A 14,454-nucleotide genomic window follows, 5' to 3' on the forward strand; every position below is an offset into this window, starting at 1 on the left:
ATAGGGCAGTTCAGAAATTAACTGGAAATCATATTGTTGGTTATTGCATCATCATTTGTTTAGAAAATTTCATTGTTTATCTGGGTGAAAATTACTTAATTTGATGAGTTTTCATTTTTCTTTTAGGCTCAGTTTATGAACCTCTTAAAAGCATTAATCTTCCAAGACCTGGTAATGAAACACTATGGGATAAATTGGATCATTATTACAGAATTGGTAAGCTCCAGCTGAGGAAATCATAGTAGCTATGATTAGTATTCACTATTCTATAGTTATATTTCAGATATTATGTTGAAATATTACTGTGTAATTTGGAGATGGGGCAGTTTCACTGCTTCAGTAGTTATATTTTTCAGTTGTGTATCTATAATGGACTGTAAAAGGGAATCCACAGCTAATATCTGGCCAATGAATAATTTTATGTTACCAATATCTTTTGTTTTGTTTTAACCTGTATTAATAGATTTTATTTTTTTATTTTGGTATTTTGAGACAATATCTCTATATAGTCCTGGCTGTCCTAGAACTCTTTGTGTAGACCAGGCTGATCTTAAACTGACAGATTTGCCTTTCTCTGCCTCCTGAGTGCTGGGATTAAAGGTGTGTACCACCATGCCAACCTTAATACATTTTAGAACTTGAGTATGTTTTACTTTTTGTTAAGAAACAAATATTTCACATATGAGTGTTAACTTGACCATTTATGTACAAGTAGTTAGTTTCTAACTAACCAAGTAAAAGATGCAGTCTCAATAATTGTTCCATTAATAGTGTCAGATCCTGTGGAGGTTTTAGTTGTTGGTTTGTTTGATTTTAAGTTTTGTTTGTCCAAGATCAATGTGGCAAACTTGTTTTTCACTCTGAGTAGGAGTTTTGAGATCTAGATGAATGGAATCCTTGTTTGTTTAGCAGACCATAATTGAAATGTTTATATTTTTTTGCAACCTTGCTTCTTGTGATATTTATTGTTCCCTTATGGTAAGGAGCAAAAAATTTTATTCATTGCCTAAAACATGATTTTCTTTTTTTTGTCAGTTTCAACCTTATATAAGCTTTATTTGAGCTTATTTTCCATCAAGATTCTGACATGCATTCTTATATTGCCCTTTTTATCTTTATAGCAATAACAATCTAAATAGTACTAATTGTAGTTTTAAAAGAAATAGCCAATATTTACTTTTTCACTATGGGGACTAGTTCTTTACCATGAGAAAGACAATCAATGTTCTGGGAAAGATTTGTTTAATTTGAGAAAACAATACTGAGTATGGTGGTCCAACCTGAACTCAGCATCCAGGAAATGGAGTTAGGAAGATTGTGAATTCCAAATTAGCTGCATAGTAAGACCTTGTCTTAAGAAACAAATAAACAACAACCAAAACAATGAAGTGTTAACATGTCAGAGCTGGAGAAAGGGAGCTATATGGAAAACTTTCTTCTGAGCTCAACATGACTATTGCACTCTTGAAAGATCTCAAAAGAGCTGTATAAGATTGGACCTAATAACACCCTGTCATGGAGTAGAGGGGTCTTATGGGATCTCATCCTTGCCTGACGATTTATACTTGGTTGATTGGGGAGGGAGAGATGTTTTCTTCACTCACATAACCACTCGTAAGGTGCAAAGGCTCCTGTAAGCATCCTTTAAGCAACTTTAAGGAAAATCATTGGACCACCAAAGGACTGAGGGAAACATTAAATAGGAGAAAGCTAGTTGGGAAAAGGTCATGGTGAATATGATTAAAATGCAGTTATCTGTATACATCAAAATGTCATAATGAACCCATTATCCGTAACAAATATATGCTGTTACATTTTTTAAATGAAAAGAGATAGAAAAAGAAAAAGTTGTGTTTTTGTTTTTTTGTTTTTTTTTTTTTTTAACCCAGAGCTGAGGATCGAACCCAGGGCCTTGTGCTTGCTAGGCAAGCACTCTACCACTGAGCTAAATCCTCAACCTAAGTTGTTATATCTTAATGTAGGTTACATTGACTTAGTGTATTTTGAGAAAAGTAGTGTTTGTTTACACAGAAAACTGTTTAGAAAGAAAGAAAGTTTCCTTTAAGAAGTATGAAAATGTACTGTAGTGTTTCTTTTCCTAGTTTGGGACTCCATCAAGGAGAGGAAAGCACTGATGTCAGACCCTTGCTATGTCCACACTCATTTTCCTATTGCTGTCTTGCTATATAAAAATGGGATTTTACTTGAGAATTTTAAACAGATTCCCTAACCTGTACAGTTCAGTAAGTAAATGAACACCTTGGTAAACACCAGTCATCAGTGAAACACAGGGCTCTGGCCTGTTCTGTGGTCTTCCTCATTCCTCCCTGAATTGCCGACCATCTAGTTTTCAGAATGCAGTAGAACTGACCTTATGACTTAGGAAGTCAATGATATCATGTATTGTACATTTGCTTTAAGTTTTCTTACTTAATTGAGTTTGACAAAAATATTATAGTCATATTTTTTGGTCAGTCTTTTCTCCTGTGTCTAATGTTAGTTTAATAAGATTTGTATCATTTATTAATGTTAACCAGCATAATTACAAACTTTTAATGCTCTAATTAGTTGAGCACTTTCTTTACAACTATAAAGACATCTTCATGCAGTGTGGATTTCCATTTGGCCTGGGTGAGATGAAGTGGCTTAACATCTTTGAAAGTTTTATGCTAAAGCTAAGTTTAGAAACAACAAAACTGTCAAAAAATGGATGAAGAAACCAAGAGAATGGGCTGATTGTACATTCATTCTTTGTCTTTTTTTAATAGTCAAGTCAACAATGCTGATGTATCAAAGTCCAACTACAGGTCTCTTTCCTACTAAAACATGTGGTGGAGATCAGAAGTCCAAAGTCCATGAGAGCCTGTACTGTGCTGCAGGTGCCTGGGCTTTGGCTCTAGCATACAGGTGAGCTGTGTGTGTTCTCCTAGTAGCTCCCAGTAAGACATCATAAGAATACTATAAAGCATATTTTGGAGATCATTGATAAATTTTAGTATAGACTGTGTATTATATAATACAGCATCAACTTTTAAGTGTCTTAAATGTAATTTATGGTTATGTAAGAGAATGCCCTTTTTTTTCCCTCTAGAGATACTTGTAATGATGTTTGTAGCTTTCAAATAGTGAAGAAAAATTACACTGAGGTATGGAATACAAGACAAGATACTGTTAATAGCTGGTGACTCTAGGTAAAGAATAAGTGGTTTATTTATTGTAGCAGTGTTTTAATGTTTTGCACATTTGAAAGTTTGGAAACAACACAAGAGCAGAAATTGCTTTAAGAGAGTAAATGCTGCAGAGGGGCTGAAGTCAGACCGCAGCCTATCCTGGAGACCTCTGCAGAGAATTGAGTCTTACTTTGCTGGGCACACTATCCATGCAGAATTGGTGGGTGCTGCTGCTTGCCCATCTATGTCTGATATCAGGAGAAATAGGCTACAGGACAAATGCATGATATGCTTAGTTTAATGCCCACATTAAATAGGCTCAAAGATGTACCAATTGATTATGTTTCTGACATTCTACCCCCTCTAGATTTGAGAGCAACAGAATCAGAATTTAGTATACTTTATTTAAAGAGGCATGGATAGTTTTTATTCAAGTGGCAGTGATCTGCAGATATTTAAGTGGAACAAAGAGTGTGTCATTCTTATTTTTTTTAGCACTGGTTATTTCTTCTACCTTTTAAGGTCATTCATAATTAAAGACATTTTTTTTTTTTGTCCGGAAAGAACATTTTAATCTAGTTTAATGATTAGAATTTGGCTGTTATTTTTTTAAAGCAAGAGAAGTAAAAAAAAGATCAGTTGATTTTTAAACTAAAACTGAAACTTGATGCCAGAATAAGCCATAAGATGTGTGTTCAGTTGCAGGCTTCTTTAAGGACTGATATGCTCCCTGGGGCACAGCAAAGAAAGCTTATGCCTACCTTAATTTCTGCTTCTTTGAATCCAACCGGGAGTTACATATCATAAAGAGATAGCTTGTCTGCATTTTGTAACGGTGAATTTCAAATAATTGTGGGTGATTTTTTTTCTAGTGTAGAAATAAGCTTTAATTTTAGCTAAATCATTGTAGAAAATTCCCTTTTAAAAAGAATTGACTCACCCTCATGAAGCAAGGAAAAAGCTGCACAAGTTTTACCATGAGGTTTGCTTTTCTTTCTTTCTTTCTCTCTCTCTCTCTCTCTCTCTCTCTCTCTCTCTCTCTCGCTCTCTCTCTCGCCTAAATCTGTTGGGAAGATGAAACTTCCCTGGCAGAATTAGTAGATGTCACCAGAACACAGGATTAGTCAGTAGTTAAATACTTAATTATCAAAAGCTCTACTCTCTTTTCAAATGCAATTCCAATTTGTTTCCTGAGTTATCTCTCTCACCCAGGCGCATTGACGACGACAAGGGAAGAACCCATGAACTGGAGCACTCTGCTATAAAGTGTATGAGAGGAATTCTCTACTGCTATATGCGGCAGGCTGATAAGGTAAAGCACGTGCCTGAAATTCTCATATCGTTCTAAAGGATTAATTTAACCAGTACTGCTACAACATCTTTGAAAAAGGGAAAGCCACGTCTTAGGACAGGCCATGGAGTTTAAATCAGCCTCTCCCTTCCCAGCCCAAGCCTTTGAAATCCTGAAACTGAAGTAGCACCTTCAGTAAGAGATGATTGAAAATTATTGTTTAGACTTGAATTTGTGTTCCTGATTTGTTTTTCTATGATAAAGATCCAGATTCTCAGGAAGCTATCAAATATGAATAGTTCTAAACAACTTATTATTTAAAGACTATCCTTGTCAACATTAATTTTGGATATGTGAATTGCTGTGGCAAAGAGGAATTTTTTTTTAAGTATAATGTCTCATACATTTGTATGGAAAGCGGCCAGGAATTACAGCTTTAGCAAACAGAACCTTAGGATGTTATGTGGAAATGAAAGAAACAATACACCTAGCATGGTTTGTCTAAACTGTAAAGTTCTAGGCAAACAGAATACACTGTTCTCTTTACTTACCTGCTATGTTGAATCCCTAATTCCTAACACCATGTCCACATATATTCTTTGATGTGTCATGGGTTGCTATGACATCAGGTGTAATGATTCTCACAGGACTCATTAGGGTCATAGTTTGTGGTTCATTACAGCAAAAAGAGACAAAGCATGACTGAATAAGGACGCACCTAGCAGTGTGTAGGAAACAAGGTACCAGCTTCCCAGAGCAGCACATGTACAATGCTATATGCCAAAGTAGCTCCTTAGAGCTCTTCCTCCTCCTCAAGATTTTTATTAGTGTATGTACCCTCTGCCTACACCCAAATTCCAGACTCCCAAGAGAAAATTTGATGTAGCCTAAACCACATCAATTTTAGACATGTGCCACTCTTTGGAGAGAGTAGTAGAAACCCTTCCAAAATACCAGTTAGCATATGGGGCCAATGGTTACACTTGTGAGCATTCTTTTTTGAGGTTGTCAGGTACAGACTTACTGTGCCAGCTCTTTTCAGGACAATTGACAAGTTAACACACTGGCTGCAAATCTTACCAGATGTATTGTTTTAGATTAGTTGACTTACACACGTTTCTGTTTTGTTGTTATTGTTACTTATCTGTAAAGTATGAATCACAGTAATACCTGCTTCATACAGTTCCTGTGAGGAAAATGCAATAGAGTATAAAAAGTACTTGGGGTACTGGTCCTCCAAGTATTAATGCTTACCCTCTCCCTTTAGAGTGTGCCCTACAGATGAGTTTCCAGCTTTTTGAGCAGATATGCTCAGCAGTGATCTTTTAGTGTTGTATATGTCGTGACCATATGAATATATTGTTTTAAAGTCTACTTGAAAAGATTTTCAAATGTAATAGCAGATAGACTTTCTGAGATTGATCTTTGAAGTCACAACTTTAAAAAGTACTATATTTTGCCAACAGAATACAGCAGCATCATTAGATGGCAGAAAAAGTGTATTTAGTACTAGCTGAAAGGGAGGCATCCAACAAAGGCATCTCTTATCTACTGAGATCTGATTTTACAGATAATTGCTGCAAAGATTGTTTAGATGTTAAAAGAGAAGTTGTAGGTTGTACTTTGGTTGCTGGAATTAAACTAGTATGGCACACATTAAATTGATGCAATTATGGTTGACTTTTTTTAAGTGTGATAGTTCCCCTGTTCACTTCCCAAGTATCCCTTCATGAATGCCATGTAGCTTTAAAGGCTAACATTTCTCTTTAGGAAATATTGTAAGAGCCATGAATTTCAGAGGCAGGTGGACCTCTGTGAGTTCGAGGCCAGCCTGGTCTACCGAGCGAGATCCAGGAAAGGCACACAGCTACACAGAGAAACCCTGTCTCGGGAAAAAAAAAAAAAAGCCATGAATTTCATGTGCTTGCTAAACAAGCTGACAGACATAAACTTAAACTGTTTATCAAATGAAAGGTAGTGATATAATGACATAAAGCTCTCTCCCCAACTCTGTGGTTTGATTAGCCAGTGCGTAATGGCCCTTTCTAAATATTATTCACTTTTACCAAGTAGTTACCATAATTATGTTTTCTTTTAAGTAGAGCTTGAGTTTAACTTAAACTATTTCAAGTCCCTCAAATTATAAAGAATTAACATTGCTTTCCATAGGTATTATTAATGTAGAGTTGAATTATTAATGGTGAGTTGAATCATTTTGAGTTTTTATCTTGCTAAAATTACTTCCCTAAAAGAGGCATAAAGAATACCCACACCTCTCTCTAGAGTGCTAATGACAAACTGAACTATTTCACTGAAGTTTACTCTAGAGAATCAGTGGGTTTATTAGGATGACTTACAGTACATGGGGTTATGGGCAGGAGTATGTGTTGCATTGAAAGGTCTGCACCCAGCATGGATGGTGACTCGCCCATGGCTATATAGATGGAACCTTTCCCTAGTCCTTGCTAGCCTATATAGTCTAGCTCTTTTCTGAGTCCATTCAGATCAGGGTAGAAGACAGAACTAGCTGGTAGGCAGGAGTTAGATGTTTGGGTGATGAACCATGACTCTCCGTGTACCTACTCCAATGATGGGCTGTCATCAGTCAGCAAGCCCAGCTGTGATGATCTTTTTTCAGCTAAATTCATGAAGATGGTGGCAGAGTGACTCAGAGAATAGTCCTGTACAGCACTGTCTATACCCCATGTATGTCAGGGTTTCAAGTATTTTTATTGTCATAACCTTTCTTGAGCCCTATGTCTTTTTCAAGTAGGAAAGTGGACTATATTACTGTAATGCACATGGAGTGTGAGGGATGATTCAGAGCTTGGATGTTAGACCTAGATGAATATCGGTTACCATGTTTTGTATGAACTCTTGCTGGAGAGATGGGAACAAACATCTACTCCTCAGGAAGGACATAAACAACAGAGCGAAGTCCACTGTGGCAAACCTCTGAGTTTCTTATGCTTGCCTACATGGATGAAGGGTTACGTACACAGCATAGATGACTCAAAGCAGCCATAACACCAAAGAAAACCTCCCTTCAGCATGGATGACAATTTACCCATGGCTGCAGAGATGGGATCTCCTCTTCAGTTAATCTTCCACACTGTATACTCTACCATCATTCTAGGGCACAGACTGCATAGAGATAGGTCACACGTAAAAACAGCTGTGAAGAAGATATATGAGGGAGAGACAGAGCTCTCAGTTGAGGGTTGAAGTCAACCCTCAGTTGAGAGTAACAGGTCAGATCTATTTATTTATTTGTTTGTTTGTTTGCTTGCTTACTTGTTTATTTTTCAAGGCAGGGTCTCTTTGTAACCCTGTGTGGAATATTTGTTTAACTAGGCCAAGATGTGTCACCTTTGTTTATGTTGCATTTGTTTAACTATGTAAAGGTGTGTTACATCGTTTAACAATGTAAAGATGTTTTACTTTGCCTGCCGAAGGCACCTGATTGGTCTAATAAAAAGCTGAGGGCCAAAAGCTTAGCAGTAGAGGGACAGGTGGGGCTGGTGGGCAAAGAGAATAATAGGAGGAAGAATCTGGGCTCCAGAAAGGAGAGGAGAGAGAATGAACAAGGGAGAAAAAGAGGGAAATGCCCAGGGCCAGCCAGGCAGCCGCGGGCCAGCCAGAAACAAAGGAAACAGAAAAGTAGGACATACAGAATGAAAGAAAGGTAAAAAGCCCCAAGGTAAAACACAGATGAGGAGAAACAAGTTAATTTAAGTTATAAGAGCCAGTGGGGCAAACATAAGATAAGGTTGAGCATTCATGACTAATAAATAATAAGCTTCTGTGTCATTATTTGGGAGCTGGTGGTTGAGAAAGCCTGCTACATAGCTCTAGTTGTTCTGGAACTCACTCTGTAGACCAGATCACAGAGATCTGCCTACCTCTGCCTCTCGAGTGCTGGGATTAAGGTGTGAACTTGCACTACCATGCCTAGCCACAGGTTGGATCTTAAGGGTCTATTCTAGATAGCATAGCAGCTCTGATGAAGGGGGGTGTTTTAGTTTTATATATGTTTCTGTGATAAAAATATCCTGACAAAAGGCCACTTGGGAGAGAAAAGGGTTCATTTGGCTGTCAATTCCAATTACGGTCTATTATTTTGGGACTGTCAAGGCAAGAAGTCACCGAACAACTCACATCCCACCCACAATCTAGAGCATAAAGAATAAACACATGCTTGCTTGCCTGCTCCCACACAGCTAGCATTCTCCTCTTGTGCTGTTCAGGCCATCGCCACCTAGACTGTGGTGCTGCTCACAAGGTGCTGAGTATTCCTATTGCAATTAGAAATCAAGGCAGTCCCCTGCAGATATTCCCACAGGACAACTTGATCTAGATAATTCTTCAAAAGGACTGCACAAAGATTTCTCAGTAATTTTGTTGTTGTTGTTTGTCTGTTTGTTTGTTTGTTTTTCAGTTTGAAACCAGCACAATGATAATAGTAGGAGAAAAGTAATCTAAACATCATACCTTTTATTGCTTCTCCCCTTCTGGATGAGTCATTTTCTTCATGAATCTATGACAGGGTGAATATTGTTTTATTACATGTGTGTGCCAAAACACACCTGTAGAGGCCAGAAGACAGCTTGCTGAAGTCAGCTCTTGCTTTCCACCAAATGGGTCCCAGGAATGGACTCAGGTTGCTTGGCAGCAAGCACCTCTACTTGTGGAGCTCTTACCTATGTGTGTGTGTGTGTGTGTGTGTGTGTGTGTGTGTGTGTGTGTGTGTGTGATGTGCATGTGCCATGGTGTATGTGTAGAGGGTAGTAGACACCTGAAAGGAGTGAGTTCTCACTTTCCCCCATAATTCAGGGCCAGACTTGGTGGCAAGCTCATTTCTAGGTCTTTAAAGAGTGAAAGTATCTTTTCAGCTTTTCTTACAAGTAAAGCAGGCACATTTGTGTGATTACGCTGTTTGGCCTCAAGCCTTATATTCTTTCTCTTCTGAAATCACTTCAGACTCTAGAAAGTTTGAGCTTCTCTTTGAGAGATTGAGTCTCTCTCTCTCTGTGTGTGTGTGTGGGGGGGGTGTGCTTCCTGACATTTTTGTAAAAACATTAGCTAGAAGATACTTTACATTTGTTAGAGAGTTGAGATGAGTACATGGCATTGTTCTTCATTGGTAGGAAATGAACAGTATAATTTTGTGTTTTATTATCATGTCTGGGCTATTGTTTATTAATGTCTTACTTTCTAATATTCTGTTTGCTTTTGTCCTGTCTGATTTTCTGTCAGCTTGCCACAAGCTAGAGTCCTTTGGGAACAGGAAGCACAGTTGAGAAAGTGCCCCTACTATATTAGCCTGTAGGCAAGTCTGTGGTGCATGTTCATAATGAGTGACTGATGTGGGAGGACTTAACCCATGTGGGGACCACCCCTGGGCTGGTGGTCCTGGGTTCTATAAGAAAGCAGGCTCATCAAGCCACCAGGAGCAAGTGAGTTAGTGAGCAGCACCCTCCACGGCCTCTGCATCAGCTCCTGCCCCCAGCTTCCTGCCCTGGCTTCCCTTTGACTGTGATGTGGCGTGTAAATGAAATAACCCTCTCCTCCCCAAGCTGGCTCTGGTCACGGTGTTTCACCACAGCACAGAAACCCCAACTGAGACAGCCCTTTCCTTATCTTCCCGTGGGGAAGGCACAGAGCTCTCACAGCTGACGAGCAGTTGGCTTGGAGGGAGGGCTTTTTGTGGTTGTGCCTCGCGCTTAACTTCCTCCAAAAGGCTGAGTAGTTCTAACCAAGGAGAAAGCCTGAAGTTTGTAAGATTTGTTCTTCCAGAACACTTAGAAAGATAGGATGGTTGTTTTCCTCTAAATGTGTGTTTTAAGGCTATAAATTAAGAATGGATGACAAACTAACCATCCCAAATAAGCTATTTACTCACAATGGAAAAAGTTTTCAGGAAAAATTTAAAATGCAAGTAAAATAAAATTCTGATATAGTTTAGAAAAATGTGCTCTAATTGTTTTCTTTATCTTTACTTGGCAAATGCTAGGAAGCCTATAAAATACTAATTAATGTGTTTTGTTTCTTGACTGTTTTCAAGAGTACATTTTGTTTGAAGTTGACATACAGCATACCCCATTAATTTTCAAAGCTTACAGAATTAGATTTTTTTTTCTGAAATCTTAAATTACTTGTCTTTTAGCAGCTTTGAAATTCAAAGCCATTATGTAACTCCCCATGTGAACATCTTTAATCATTTAGCAGTTAGTTTTCCCCTGACACAATGGTTGGAAATAAAGTCTCCCACTGGCTTCCTGCATGTCTTGACAAGTGACAAGCATCCTCTTGTCAGCTGTAGCAGTGACCTTATTAACCTGACAGGACCTCATCCTGTGAATCCTGCTCAGTGGGTGCACTGTTAGCAGTCAGCTTGACACATGTGGACCTGGAAGGAGGAACCTCGATTGAGGACGGGAACCCCCTCCATCAGATTGGCCTGTGCTTAATGGTTAGTGTGGTAGTGCCCAGCCCACTGTGGGCTGTGTCACTCCTGGGTATGTCTCTGACTATATGAGAAAACAAGCTGAGCAAGTTGTGGAAAGCCAGCTGGTAAGCAGTACTTCCTTCGTGGTCCTGCTTCCTTTTTGCCTCTCGTTTCTTGTTTGAGTTCCTATCCTGACTTCCTTCAGTGTTGGACTGTAACCTGTAAGCTAAATGTCAATTGATGTTTTATCACAGTAACGGGAGAGCAAGCTAGGATAGAAGTTAGGTACCAGACAGCGGGGTTATTGATATGGTGGACCTCACCATGTTTTGCGGGGAGGATTGTGGAAGTGCTTGGAGCTTTTGGCTGGGAAGGTGTTGAGTGCTCAGAGTTGAATAGGCTGTTCTTTGAGGGGTTGGAGATAAAAGTATTGAGAGAAATGCAGGCTATGGAAGCTTGGCTTGGGAAATCTCAGGGAAGTTTGAGTGTTCCTTGAGGACTCTATTGGGGCTGTTCCTGTGATATATGTGAATGAAGAATTTATGGAAATGAAACATGGTATGCTTTACTAGGGCAGAAGAAGCTGGCTGCTGTGGCTGAAAACTCAGTTGTGATTAATAGAAGACTAGCATCATTGAGGGAAGTGTTTCCTCGGGGTCAGGAACACAGCAAACTAGGACAGTAGGAACATGAATCTTACTTCAGTTCAGCCATAATTTTGATTAGGAGTCTAGGATAATGTTATTTCTTCCAGATAATAATCATGGCAGTAAGAAAGGAGTGACTTCTGCCTATGCAGTTTGTTGTAAACCTTTGAGTCCAGTTGGTGCTGCCTGTTAGGATTTTGACTGCCTTGTTGGCTTGCTCTTATGTGGGTAATTGTAGCTGTAGTGAATCCATAAGTGCAGTGACCATGCCATGACCAGAAGACTGCATTTGATAGCAAATCACCTTGTATTCTCAGTCCTGATATCTTGTTGATAGAGCCTGACTTTGGTTTTGTTGACATTAGTCATATTTGTTTGTACAGAGCCATGGGTGTTGTGGAATATAATTTTAAGATGTGTTACATTTGTTTATGCTTTGGAACATTTGTTTAATATATAAACTTGGGTTAAGCGCTTGCCTTATATTTGAGGCAACTTTTATAGCGCGGTTCGCACATCGGTTCGCGTTGAATATATAAACTTGTGTTGAATTCTTTTATGTTGTTCGTGTGCCTGACTGAAACACCTGATTGGTCTAATAAAGAGCTGAACAGCTAGCCAATAGTAAGGTGAGGAGAAAGGATAGGCAGGGTTGTCAGGCAGAGAGAAGAAATAGGAGAAATCTGGGAAGAGGAGATGAAGAAACATGAAAAGGAGGAGAGCAGGATATTATGGGCCAGCCACCCCGCTACAGAGCCAGCACTAAAGAAAGAGTGAAAGTAAGATAAACAGGAGTAAGAAAAGGAAAAAGCCCAGAGGCAAAAAGTAGATGGGGAAATTTAAGTTAAGAAAAGCTGGCTAGAAACAAGCCAAGATGGGACCAGGCATTCACAAGTTATAAGTCTCTGTATATGATTTATGTGGGAGGTAGGAAACACATGAACTATGAACCAAAAGCTGAGGAGTCCCCCAACTGGATCAGGCCCTCTGGATAAGTGAGACAGTTGAATAGCTTGAACTGTTTGGGAGGCCCCCAAGCAGTGGGACCAGGACCTGTCCTTAGTGCATGAGCTGGCTGTTTGGAACCTGGGGCTTATGCAGAGACACTTTGCTCAGCCTGGGAGTAGGGGACTAGACCTGCCTGGACTGAATCCACCAGGTTGAGCTGAATCCCTAGGGGAGTCTTGGCCCTGGAGGAGATGGGAATGGGGGATGGGCTGAGGGGAAGGTGGGGACAGGAAGGGGGAGGACAGGGGAACCCATGGCTGATATGTAAAATTAAATTAAATTATGAAAAAAACAAATGAATTAAGATTAAAAAACAGACAAACAAACAAACAAATAAATAGGGGGAAGACAAGGTAGATGAGGCTGGAGAGATGGCTGAGCAGTTAGGAGCACTGGCTTCAATCCCCAGCACACACATGTGACTTACAACCATCTGTAACTCCAAGCCCAGGGGATCCAACACTCTCTTCTAGCCCCCAAGAGCACTAGGCACACAAATGTTACATAAACATAAAATAAATAAATAAATAAATAAATAAATAAATAAATAAATGCTTTTTTAAAGTAGAAGACATAAAGTGAGGGTGAACTGTGGGGGTGGATATGATCAGAACACATATGTACAAAATTGTCAAAGTATAAAAAATAGTCTGTTAGGAAAACAACAAATGAGGAGACAATTGGGGATGTATCTTTTCCATTTATAAAGTAACTGAGGGACTCAGAGAAGACAGACAGTCTGTTTCTACATAAGAACATAAGCCAGCCTGGAACTGCATAAGCAGAAGTCACTCATTTCTTACTGCCATGATTATTATCTGGAAGAAATAACATTATCCTAGACTCCTAATCAAAATTATGGCTGAACTGAAGTAAGATTCATGTTCCTACTGTCCTAGTTTGCTGTGTTCCTGACCCCGAGGAAACACTTCCCTCAATGATGCTAGTCTTCTATTAATCACAACTGAGTTTTCAGCCACAGCAGCCAGCTTCTTCTGCCCTAGTAAAGCATACCATGTTTCATTTCCATAAATTCTTCATTCACATATATCATAGGAACAGCCCCAATAGAGTCCTCAAGGAACACTCAAACTTCCCTGAGATTTCCCATCACAGGGACCTTATTTTATATAAGAAATACATATTTTACTCAAAATCAAATAAGATTAGCTGGCAAAGTGGCTCAGCAGGTAAAGGTGCCTGCCACCAAGCTTGATGACCTAAGTTCATTTCTTCAGGTCTCACATGATGGAAAGAGAGAACTGACTCCTACAGTTGTCTTCTAACTTTCAATAGCATGTGTGGCACATGTATGCACACTGTCTTAGAGTTTCTATTGCTGTGAAGAGACACCATGACCACAACAACTCTTACAAAGGAAAACATTTCTTTTGGGTGGCTTACAGTTCAGAGGTTCATTTCATTATCATCATGGTGGGAAGCAAGGCAGCATGCATGCAGACCTGGTGCTGGAAGAGCTGAGACTTCTTACATATTGACCTTCAGGCAACAGGGAGTTGTCTGAGACACTGGGTATGGCTTAAGCATATATAAGACCTCAAAGCCCACCTCCACAGTGACACACTTCCTCCAAGAAGACCACACCTACTCCAACAAAGCCACACCTCCTAATAGTGCCACCCCCTATGAGCTTATGGGGGCCAGTGACATTCAAATCACCACCACCACCACCCCCCACCCACTCACCCACTCCACCCCCACACACAAACAAAATGTACTCACACACTATAAATAAAATGTAAAAACTCAATCAAATAATATGTAAAGCATTGCAAGAAACGGTTGCTGTCATGTTCACATGTCATGCTCCCTACTCCATTCGAATTCAGTGCTATGAACTACCATCACTTGACAATTATGTTCACTCTA

General features: G+C 39.4%; 1 protein-coding gene across 1 annotated transcript in view; it reads left to right on the plus strand.

Moving 5' to 3' along the window:
* The window catches only part of Phkb (phosphorylase kinase regulatory subunit beta), a 209,129-nt gene that overhangs the window by 39,100 nt on the left and 155,575 nt on the right, over nt 1–14,454 (plus strand). Inside the window, exons 2-4 of the mRNA XM_036187637.1 lie at nt 127–216; nt 2,769–2,907; nt 4,383–4,482. Coding sequence (XP_036043530.1) covers nt 127–216; nt 2,769–2,907; nt 4,383–4,482 — 329 coding nt within the window. The remainder of the gene's footprint in view (nt 1–126; nt 217–2,768; nt 2,908–4,382; nt 4,483–14,454) is intronic.

Source organism: Onychomys torridus, chromosome 5 (assembly GCF_903995425.1).
Source record: "Onychomys torridus chromosome 5, mOncTor1.1, whole genome shotgun sequence".
NCBI lineage: Eukaryota > Metazoa > Chordata > Mammalia > Rodentia > Cricetidae > Onychomys > Onychomys torridus.